This window comes from Sus scrofa, chromosome 3 (assembly GCF_000003025.6).
Source record: "Sus scrofa isolate TJ Tabasco breed Duroc chromosome 3, Sscrofa11.1, whole genome shotgun sequence".
In the NCBI taxonomy this organism is placed as follows: domain Eukaryota; kingdom Metazoa; phylum Chordata; class Mammalia; order Artiodactyla; family Suidae; genus Sus; species Sus scrofa.
Genome location: NC_010445.4, coordinates 59,953,413 through 59,965,447, shown reverse-complemented (window position 1 = coordinate 59,965,447; position 12,035 = coordinate 59,953,413). Strand labels below are relative to the sequence as shown.

The following is a 12,035-nucleotide window of genomic DNA, read 5'->3' as shown; positions in this document are numbered from 1 at the left end:
ATTAAAAATAGAAAATAGATATTTTCCTATAAAAAAAAGAGAAAGAGAGACTGAAAGAAAATAAACCTGCTTTAACATTTCTCCCATGATTTATTAGTTTCTCATGATCCAATCTGAGATTTTAGATGATAATTTCTTTTTCTTTTTTTTTTGCCCCACCTGCGGCATGCAGAAGTTCCTGAGCCAGAGATCGAACCAGTTCCGCAGTTGTGATCAGAACCATAGCAGTGACAAGGAAGCTCCCTAGTGATAATTTCTTTAAAAGAATTTTTTAACATTTGCTTCTTCTTTTTAAGGAGAACGTATTCACATTACTGTTACCTTTTTATCTCAACAACAGTACACAGACTTGACCCTCATACAGACTGTTCACTTTTGCACCTACATCCATTCCCCTTTACTGAGTTTTTAAATTTTTTTCGTATCCTTCTATATACCTTCAAGAAATCTTTTAGGAAGGGTTTGCAAGTGGTTTGCTCTCTGGAAAATAACATGATAGTTTTCCTTCTGTAAACATTGCAGAATATCATCTTATAAAAGAGATGCCTGAGGACAGTCTAAAATTACTTGTCCCTTTGGGAGTAAACTATTATATCTACTTTTTAGATGCTAACAAATTTTCAGTTATGTGTGAAATATAGATCTCTATCCTGCTTTTTTTAATGGCTGCACCTTACGCACATGGAAGTTCCCAGACTAGGAGTCAAATCGAAGCTGCAGCTGAGGCCTGTACCAAAGCTTGCAACAACACTGGATCCTTAACCCACTGAGTGAGGCCAGGGATGAAACAGCATCCTCACAGAAACAACATCAGGTCCTTAACCCATTGAGCCACAATGGGAACTCCTGTTTCACTTATTGATTCACATATGTATGCACCCATATATCACCTACACTGCACACATATATTTTACCTTAGGCTTACATATCTCCTGGAAAATAGTTAGTGTTTTTCTTTTCTTCTTTGACATTCCTCCAATCCTCAGTGACTTCCTTTAATGTGTGGGTTCAGCTCTGCGGGTTTCTTCTATTATTTCAGTTCTGTCCCCTCTGGTGTCTCCCACAGGTCTGATCATGTAGTCTCTGGGATCCCATTTGTTTCTTCTAGATTTGTCCTCCTTCTCTTCCATTTTCTCTCTTCTCATTTTAGTATCATCATCTTTTTTTTTCTATGAGTACTGGGTAAATTCCTTGAGTTCGTCTTCTATGTCACCTGCTCAGTTTTTCTAGTATCCCGTTTGTGAGGCCCATTTTCCTCCGAAGTTTTCAATTTAGTAGTTAGATTTTCCATCTCTAATCAGTTTTTCCTAAACTTGGATTTTTCCCCCCTTTCTGAGCACTCACTCTAGTATCATGATTGCAAATTTTTTTTGAAAAAATTCTTATTGTTAACGTGAATCAGAAATTGTCTAAAATTTTGTTCATAGAGTAAATGCATTTTAGGTTATTCCTCTTGACCTCTCCTCTTTTCCTCTGTTCGGTGACTCTTCCACTTGCTCATCTGTAGAAATGAAAACTTGCTTGCCAATATAATGATTAAGATAAGCAGTGGCCTAGATCAGCCAGGGTTCCTGACAAAATCCCTCACAATCCTTTCAATCCCTTTGGAAAAAGGGAGAAGAGATTTTACTTTATTAAATCTACATGACCAAGACCAATGGCCTACAGGAAATGGGGGAGAGGTGAGTATAAGGCAACCAGCAGCTTTTCTCCCCACCGTGAGCCTCACACATAACATGGTCTTTCCTGTGGCCTCTGGCTCAGGGGTGACCCTCCAGCAGCCAGCCACCAGCCTTCCATACCAGGGCAGGCCCTCTGAACAGAGGCCACATCTGGACACTTGAAATAACCCTCTCCCTGCTCTGTTGCCCACAGGATTGCCCGCATGATTCGTCAGGAAAGAGGCAATGCCCTCCTCGTTGGAGTGGGAGGCACAGGAAAGCAGTCTCTTACAAGACTCGCAGCTCACATCTGTGGTTACAGATGTTTGCAGATTGAGCTGAGCCGGGGGTATAATTATGACAGTTTTCATGAAGACTTGAGGAAGCTGTACAGACTGGCTGGTGTAGAAGACAGGAATATGGTTTTCCTCTTCACGGACACCCAGGTACAAATTTAAATAGCCAAAGAGCAAGAATAAGAAAAGGACAAGTATTAAGTACAATCACGTGTGTGCTTCGAATGGTTTGTAGAATGTAGTTTGCGGACTTTTCCCTCTGATAACAGAGTTCTTGGATGGGGTAAAAGACTTTCATGGTATATTTGTACTTCTTTTACCAACTATTATTTTCCCCCTTAAAATTCTAATAAGTAAATGTGATCAGAGTTTAAAAGGGTGAGAAAGGACTTAACTTTTCTTGGACGGGGAGGACAGAGTAGAAAATGATAAACTATTTCCTTAAAGGTAAATATAAGAAAGTCAGTCCCTGGCTCAGCAGGTTAGGGATCTGGTGTTGTCATTGCTGTGGCTCAGATTGCTGCTGTGGCGTGGGTTCGATTCCTGACCTGGAAACTTCTGCATGCCATGGGTGTGGCCAGAAAAAGAAAAGTAAGTCCCTAAGTGAAATCAATTAGGGAAATATGCTTTACTCAAGAAGAGGAGAAAATAATGGCCATGTTTTGGTTACATTAACTTTAAAATTAAAATAGGATTACATCTATGTCTACACCAACCGATTTAACTGATCTTGAATTTATTCTAAAACAGGATTTTCTACATTGATTACACTTGGGTATTTTAACATTTAGGGAAAATAAAGGCTTATAACAATCAGCCAAATAAAAAAGTGATTGATCTGATGTGTAACATATTTTAAGCTTTATTTTAATTTTGAAAACACTATAAGCATGATCATATAAGTATGACCATAAAATGAGAAAAATATTTTTAACATCTGTGACACACAGAGAGCTTGTATCTGAGTATGTAAATATTTTTCGTAAATGAGAAAGGATGAGCAGCTGAGTGCATAGCCACTACCAGCCCTGGCCCCCTCCACTGCCTGCCCTGATTCTGGCGGCTGCACTTGGAGGTGCTGCTGAAGACACCAATACCCCCTGTAGCCACTGTGGACCCCCTGCAGTGCTTACCAGGGTGCACATAGTTGTCAATACCATGGACCCCCATCACCTGAGCTGAAGAGACATAACCTCCCCACAGCACATGCCCCTATATTTGTTGCCTTGCACCATTGGATCTGGGGTCACGGCGTGATCCAGCATGCCCATGTCCACAGGTGAAAGTCTTCCCTTACCAAAGTCAGCCCATGAAGCCTGGCAGAGTGATTGCTTCTTCAACTGCACAGGCACATACCTAAGTCGACTGGAATCATGAAGAATCAAAAAAACGTGACTGCACCAAAGAAGTACAGTCAACCTCCATAACTGGCCTCAGAGAAACGAAGATCCACAAATTGGCCCACAATGACTTCAAAATAATTGTTCCAAAGATGCTCAGAGAGCTACAGGAGAACGTAAACAATTTTATGATCTCAGAAAAATAATGCATGAAGAAAATGTTGGTGAGTGACATCACCAAGATGGACATACAGGTCAGTCCGGACTTCACTCCCCTTCATGAGAACAATAACAGCTATTCATGAACAAGACAGTGAGAAAATCCTAGAACACGGGGGTGGAGCTGACGCACACCCCTGCACCACAGAGACCAAGAAGGACCACATTAGAAGGGTAAGAGCAGTTGCACCCTGACCACACCGCCCTCCCCCAGGCCATGCAGCACCACGTGAAGAGTCTCCCTGAGCCTGCAGTTCCTCCAGCGGGAAGATAGAACCCAGGGTGGACATCTAGCTCCCTCAGTGTTGTAGGTCACATCATGGAAGTTTTACTCCAGTCTCACATCACAATGGTGGGAGAAACTATAGCACTTGACTTGTGGGAATTTGATTGTGACAGAGAAGGCATGAAGATGTAAGAGCCAGCACTCAGATCATGACAGACCTGCAGCATCCAAGTAGTGGTCCCAGCCTGGAGCTTTGCTCCTCAGCAGAGCCATGGCAATGGTGCAGTAGGACCAGAGAACTCAGCAGGGGGCAACTCTGCCTGATTTAAGATTCTCAAATGAAAAGTCTTGCCAGCCTTGGAGCCTAGAGCCTCCACCTACCCAGGCAGGGGAGCTGAGTCATACCCTGGTCACTGCCGAGTGTAGCTCCTGGCTCCACTCAGCCAGAAAGCCCAACCAGAATACCTGGAAAGCTGTGTAGCCCACCAGCACTCAAGTGGAGAGTGTGAAAGACAGAGTAGATCATCCGCAAAGTAAAGCCAGTGGCACTGTTCAGCCAGGGAACTTGGGGTGCAGATCAGCTTGAGTCCAAACCACAAAGAGTCTTTCCAGCCTTGGGGCCAGCTCCCCACTCCTCTCAGGCAGGGCAACTAATTCATAATCCTACCACTGCTGGGTATAGTTCCTAGCCCCTATGAGCAGAAAGCCTGACCACAAACACCTGGGAAGATGTTTGGAACCAGCCTTCCTACTCCACCCCAGCAGGGGAACTAGTTCAGCAGTGTCCAGTGATGAGTGTACCTTCCAGGCCCACTCCACCCCTCCAGGAAGCATGGCTAGAACACCTGGAAAGCTTGCTAGCCCAGCGATGCTCACAAGGAGAGTCTGGCAGGCAGAGAAGATTGTCCACAGAGCAAAGTCAGTGTCCTGTTCACCCAGGGAACATGGAATCAGTGTTGGCTTGAGTCAAGACCACAAACAACCTTGTTGGACTTAGAGCCAATGCTTCCACTCTTCCAGGGCAAGGAAGCTGATTCATAGCCCCATCTACTTCTAAGTATAGTACCCAGTCCCAAAGGTCTAGGAAGCCTGACCAGAGAACCCAGGCAATCACAGAGCCCCTACCATTATTGTGTTATTGTCAGTTTCTCCCTTTCACAAAGCCCATCCTCTAGGCTTGCTTGGGCAGAACCAAGTCACTTCTGTGAAAAATGCTCCTTTTATGTCTGTTGCTTTATGTATTTTGGTGATGCTATGTTGGACCACCAAACATGGTGTTTATTTACAATTATGTATATATACTTAATTTACATGTATATTTACAATTATATCTTCTCATTGGATAATTGATCCCTTGATCATTATATAATTTCCTTCTTTGTCTTTTACTACATTCTTTGTCTTAAAGGCCATTTTGTATGATATAAGGATTGCTATCCCAGGTTTCTTTTAGTTTCCTTTTGGATGGAGTACTTTTTTCCATCCCTTTACTTTCTTTCAGTCTATATGTGTCTTCAGATTTGAAATGAGTCTCTTGTAGGCAGCATATATGTGGGTCATTTTTTTATTCATTAAGCCACTCTATGTCTTGTGAATGGAACATATAGTCCATTTACATTTAAAATAATTATTGGTAGATATGTACTTATTGCCATTTTATTGTTTTCTGGTTGTTTTGTAGTTCTTTTTTCTTTGTTTCTCCTTTTTTTGTTCTCTTCCTTGGTGATGATGACTATCTTTAGTATTATATTTGGATTCCTTTCTCTTTGTGTGTGTATTTCTGTTATGGATTTTGGTTTGTAATTATCTTGAGGTTTATATGTAACAGCATCATTATATATCATTATATATAATGATTATTTTAAGTTGATGATGTCTTAAGTGTCAACACAGACAGCTCTGCATTTTTACCCCCCACCACCACATTTAATGTTTTTTACATTATATTCTAAATATTTTTGCTTTGTTATCCATTAACTACTGATGGTATATATAGATAACTTTACTACTTTTGTGTTTTAACCTTCCTATTAGCTTTTATAAGTGGTTGGTCTACTACCTTTACTGTACACTTGCTTTTATTGATGAGATTTCTTCTTTCATAATTTTCATGTTTCTATTTGTAGTCTTTTCTTTTCCACTTAGAGAAGTCCCTTTAACATTTCTTAGAAAGTCACTTTAGTGTTGCTGAATTCTTTGGGTTTTTGCTTATCTATTAAACTTCTTAATCTCTCCTTCAAGATGAATGATTGACTTCCCAGGTAGAGTATTCTTGGTTGTAGGATTTCTCCTTTTATCACTTTGAATGTATCATGCCACTCCCCTCTGGCCTGCAAAGGTTCTGCATAAAAGTCAGCTTAGGGTCTTATGTAAGTTCCTTTGTATATAATCAATTGCTTTTCTCTTACAGCCTTTCAGATTCTCTCTTTAATTTTTGCCATATTAGGGAGTTCCTGTCACAGCACAGTGGAAACAAATCAGACTAGGAACCATGAGGTTGCAGGTTTGATCCCTGGCCTAACTCAGTGGGTTAAGGATCTGGCATTGCCGTGAGCTGTGGTGTAGGTCACAGATGTGGGTTGGATCTGATGTTGCTGTGGCTGTGGCCTAGGCCAGCAGCTATAGCTCTGAGTGGACCCCTAGGCTGGGAACCTCCATATGCGATGGGTGAAGCCCTAAAAAGAAAAAAAAAATTTTTTTGCCATGTTAATTACAACATGCCTTAGTGTGCATCTCTTTGGGTTGATCCTGTCTGGAACATTCTGTGCATCCTACATGTGGATGTCTATTTCGTGTTCTAGGTTAGGGCAATTTTCACCTATTATTTCTTCAAATAAATTCTCTGCCTCAAAAAAAAAAAAAAAAAAAAAAAAACTGCCGCGGGAGCGGCCCAAAGAAATAGCAACAACAACAACAAAAGACAAAAAGACAAAAAAAAAAAAAAAAAAAAAAAAAAAATTCTCTGCCTCTTTCTCTATCTCTTCTCCTCATGGAACCCTATAATGTAAATGTTAGTATGCTTAATATTGTCTGGGAAATCTCTTAGCCTATCCTTATTTTTATTTATTTTTTCTTTTTTTCTGCTCAGCTTAAATGATTTCCACTACTCTGTCTTCCAGTTCACTGACCCATTCCTCCACATAATCTAATCTACTCTTGATTCCTTCCAGTATATTTTCTCAGTTATTGTAGTCTTTTTTTTTTTTTTTTTTTTTTGTCTTTTTGTCTTTTTGTCTTTTTGTCTCTAGGGCCACACCCACAGCATATGGAGGTTCCCAGGCTAGGGGTCCAATCAGAGCTGTAGCTGCTGGCCTACACCAGAGCCACAGCAATTTGGGATCTGAGCCACATCTGCAACCTACACCACAGCTCACAGCAACACCTGATCCTTAACCCACTGAGCGAGGCCAGGGATTTAACCCTCAACTTCATGGTTCCTAGTTGGATTTGTTAACCACTGAGCCACGATGGGAACTCCAAGTTATTGTGTTCTTAAGTTCTGTTTAGTTCTTCTTTATATTTTCTCTTTGTTAAACTTCTCAGTGTGTTCATCCATTTTTCTCTCTAGTTCACAACCACCTTTATAATCATTACCTTTAACTCTTTACTGGGTGGGTTAGTTATCTTCACTTTGTTTAGTTCTTCTAGGATTTCATCTTGTTCCTTTGTTTGTAGCATGCTCCACTGTTGCCTCCTTTTGCCTAATTCTCTGTTTTTATTTCTATGTATTAAGTAGATCATTCTCATTGGTAGTTGCTTTATAGGTAGTTGTAACTTTGGTGTGACTTGGGAACAGGTAAGCTTAGGGTCATCCTGCTTTAACATTTTGGCCACTCCCCCAAAGTTATCTTCTCATAAAGATAAAATGAACTCAATGTGAATTTTATATCATATATTTGCTTTATAATTTACATGCAATAAATATTAAATGGTTGAATGAGCTAACAATGATGACTCTTCTTTCTTCTACAGATTGTAGTAGAAGAGTTCCTAGAAGATATAAATAACATCCTGAATTCAGGTGAAGTGCCTAATTTATTTGAAAAGGATGAACTGGAGCAGGTTTTAGCAGCCACCAGACCAAGAGCAAAAGAAGTAGGAATTTCTGAGGGGAATAGAGATGAGGTAGGACATGACAGAATGTTAATATATGGCTTTGGGAAACAAAAAGTTGTCTTAGTCTTTTTCCAGTGGTCCACAAACCCCATAAGGAGTCCATGGATAGAATTTTTCAGTACAATTTGATTCTTTTGTAATTCTACATATTTTATTTCCTACCTTTAAAGCATTGGTTCATCAGACTTCCAGAAAAGATTATGGAAAGCAGAATGCAGAAACCCTACTACCCCACAGAGGTTATAGTCCATCCAAACTGGAAAGCTTCTCTTATCCTTCTTAAACACAAATTTATTTCACACACCCCCAGTACCCTGCCTGAGAAGTCCAGAACTTTAGACTCCCTTTCCTACCAGCAAGTGTATTTAATGCATTCTCACTCCTCTTTCTGTCTCTCCCTCTCCCCTTCCCTCCTCTCCCTCCCTTTCTTGTTCTCTTTCTCACACATACATACACCCCATAGCTTCTGTCCACTTCCATTTCTCCAGTACTGTGCTAGGTTCTATAAACTGCTCTATGTCTGCTCTAGGCCTTTCCCTTTCTGCACCTTTTCTAACTTTTTTGTCTTCTCTTCTGTGTCCTTTCATGGGACATTCCCTCCACTGCTAGGTCAGGGCTTATAGCTACAGAGAGCTGTGTCTACTTCAGCTAACGTAAGCAGAAATGGCTTTATTCAGAGGACACAGAACCATTGGGAAAGCCAAAAAAAGTAATTCCAGGATGAATTCCTTGGAATGAATATGAAATGATAGTGTAGAAGTTAACAGTGAAGGACACTGCTGCCTCTACTACCACCATTCCCACTAAGCCAGGAAGCTGCTGAACCAGTCAGCCCTACCACTGCTTCAGCTGCCAGCTCCAAAGCCACATGCTCCCCAATGTGCTGGGAACAGCTGAAGTAAGGAGCCAGATCCAGAGATAGGGGCTCCAGGTCCATGCCACTTCTGTTAGGTTCTGCACCTGTGAAAATAGTGCCCTGCGCCCTCTTTCCCACAATTGTCTTCTACCCCAAAGCAAAACATTGTATGAATACCTCTCTGCACTTTATTCAATGGTCTCTAAATCCACTGAGGAAGAGGAGCTATATCATATCCCAAACCCTAGTTGCAATGGAGTCTGCAAAATATCATTTAATCTTTCAAGGCTGAATGAGAGAAAGAGGATGGAATGGGACATTAAAACAAAGCAATTCACACATCTAGTATGCTCACATATTGTAGAGTCAGATGCATTAGCCAATGCTTATTTTCATTGTTCTTCACCCTTGTTTTAATTGGAAATATCTTTCTTTTTGTCAGGTGTTTCAGTACTTTATCAGTAGAGTCCGTCAGAAGCTGCACATTGTTCTCTGCATGAGCCCCGTTGGGGAGGCCTTTCGGTCCCGATGCAGGATGTTTCCATCCCTTGTGAACTGCTGCACCATTGATTGGTTTGTCCAGGTCAGTAACATCATAGGATATCTCTTTGAGAATTTGGACTTGCTTGATTTTTTTTACTGAAGAATAGTTGATTTATAATGTTTCAGGTGTATTGCAAAGTTATATATATTCAGTTATATATATTCTGAATATATATATATAAAGAATATATATATATATACACACACATATATATATTCTTTTTCAGATTCTTTTCCATTATAGGTTATTACAAGATATTGAGTATAGTTCCCTGTGCTATACAGTGAGTCCTCATTGTTTATATAGTAGTGTATATCTGTAAATCCCAAATTCCTGATTTATCCCTCCCCTTCACTGCCTTTCTCCTTTGATAACCATACATTTATTTTCTATGTCTGTGTGTCTATTTCTATATTGTAAATAATTTCATCTGTATCATTTCTTAAGATTCCACATATTAGTGTTACCATATGCTGTTTGTCTTTCTCTGACTTATTTCACTTAGTATGATAATCTCTAGTCCATCCATATTTCTGCAAATGGCATTATTTCATTCTTTTTATGGATGAGTAATATTCCATTTATAGATGTACCACATCTTCTTATCCATTCATCTGTCATTGGATATTTATATTGCTTCCATGTCTTGGCTATAGTCAGTGGTGCTGCTGAGGACAATGGGGTGCGTGTATCTTTTTTAATTAGAGTTTTTATTTTTTCCAGATGTATGCCTGAACTTGCTTGATTTTAAAGGGGTAATAAATTGTCTAATAATAACTCAAGGGTACTTACATTAGCTTCAAAGCCGACTAGGAATTTACTCCCATGCAAGGGATGACAATGACAATCCTTGAACAAAGGCAAAATAGAATTTATAAAGAAGAGGTGACTATTAAATTTACCAATGTAGAGAGTACCTGTGATCTTGACAAGAACTGTTGCTGCAGAGTGATGGGGGAGAAGGTTCAAGAGAGAGGAAGGGAAGAAGGGAGAGGAATCACAGACAACTCTTTCAAGGAGTTTTTCCCCAAAGGAATGCCTGAGAGATGCGTAATAGCTGAAGTAGTATGTGAGCTCCAGAGAAAATTCTTTTTAAGTGGAATACACAAACAATACACATGTGTGCTAATGGAAATGATTCGGAAAAGAGAATTATCATGATGGTACAGCAGATGGAGTTAGACATTGTCAGACCACTGTCACTGAATAGGCAAGAAAGAATGGGCTCAAGTCACCAGTGAAGGGGCTGGGCTGGGCAGGGAGCATACACAACTCACCCCAGCATGTGTGCCCAGAGATACAGGTAGAGGGGAAGATGTGGGAGAAAGCTCACTGAAGTTCCATTTTCATTGCTTCTGGTTTTTCTTTTTTTTTTTGTCTTTTTTTTTTTTTTTTTTTTTTGTCTTTTTGTCTTTTGTTGTTGCTATTTCTTGGGCCGCTCCCGCGGCATATGGAGGTTCCCAGGCCAGGGGTTGAATCGGAGCTGTAGCCACCATCCTACACCTGAGCCACAGCAACGCAGGATCCGAGCCGCGTCTGCAACCTACACCACAGCTCACGGCAACGCCGGATCGTTAACCCACTGAGCAAGGGCAGGGACCGAACCCGCAACCTCATGGTTCCTAGTCGGATTCGTTAACCACTGCGCCACGACGGGAACTCCTGCTTCTGGTTTTTCTAGTGGTATGAGAAGCAAGGTCATGAGCTGAGGAGGAAGAGGAAAGAGGAAGTATTAGCAGTCTGAAAAAGTAATACAGGGTATGAAATACTCAGGATAATACAAGAGTGACATGTGAGACAAGGTAGAAACATTATTGGACCACACTAAGAACCCGCTTGAACTGGTTGTCATAAATTTAAAATAAGGCCAGTCAGCGGGGCTGTGTGTGTTTTTCTCTAGCCATGCTAGCTGCACAACTGCAGCCATGAGGTAACAGAAAGTTGCACTTGACTAAGGTTCAGGTGAGCTCAGAGAGACAAGAGAGGAGCAAAGGAGTTGAGGTGGACGGGACAGTGATTATAATAATGGACCCGAGGTTCAAACTGCATAATAAACAGTGAGGATACAAGGTCCTCATAATGTTTGTGGTTTGATTCATGGGATTATTCTAAAGTCACCAACATTTATTCATTCAGTCTTCAAATAGTTACTGAACAACTTCTACGTGCCAGATGCTATGCTGGAGATAGCACATGCAGACTCAGACCTCCGTCTAATGAACTCCATTCAGTTCATGATGTATCATGGGTGTGGGTAGGAGTTAACTAGGCAAAGGGGAGTAGGGGGACAAGGCAAGGAAGATATTCAGAGAAGTGCGTTTTTCTGAACAGTTAAATTGTGTATCATGGAAATGAGCAACAGACTTTCCAAATGATATCTTTACTTACAGTGGCCCAGAGAAGCACTTCTTTCTGTATCAAAGACATTTTTCTCAAATGTTGATGCTGTAAATGAAGAGCTGAGAGAAAAGCTTTCCTTCATGTGTGTGAATGTCCACTTGAGTGTCTCCAATATGGCAGAACGCTATTACACAGAGCTCCGCAGGCGGTACTACACAACGCCCACCTCCTACTTGGAACTCATCAATCTCTACCTGTCTATGCTGAGTGAAAAAAAGAAGCAGTTGGTTTCAGTAAGTTTAATGTTATTAATAAAAAAGGAAAAAAAACTTTTTTTTTTAATCGAACTCAAAACTTTTACCAGAGTGATTGGAGGATCTATGTGCCATCTTAATTTGCTGGACCTCTCGCCATCCCATACATGCCCTTGACAACCT

General features: G+C 40.7%; 1 protein-coding gene across 5 annotated transcripts in view; it reads left to right on the top strand.

Moving 5' to 3' along the window:
- DNAH6 (dynein axonemal heavy chain 6) overlaps positions 1-12,035 on the top strand; it is a 254,417-nt gene that overhangs the window by 148,827 nt on the left and 93,555 nt on the right. For all 5 annotated transcript variants that reach the window (XM_021087305.1, XM_021087306.1, XM_021087308.1 and 2 more), the window contains 4 exons: positions 1,876-2,107; positions 7,715-7,867; positions 9,157-9,297; positions 11,649-11,891. In XM_021087305.1, the coding sequence (XP_020942964.1) occupies positions 1,876-2,107; positions 7,715-7,867; positions 9,157-9,297; positions 11,649-11,891 (769 nt within the window). The remainder of the gene's footprint in view (positions 1-1,875; positions 2,108-7,714; positions 7,868-9,156; positions 9,298-11,648; positions 11,892-12,035) is intronic.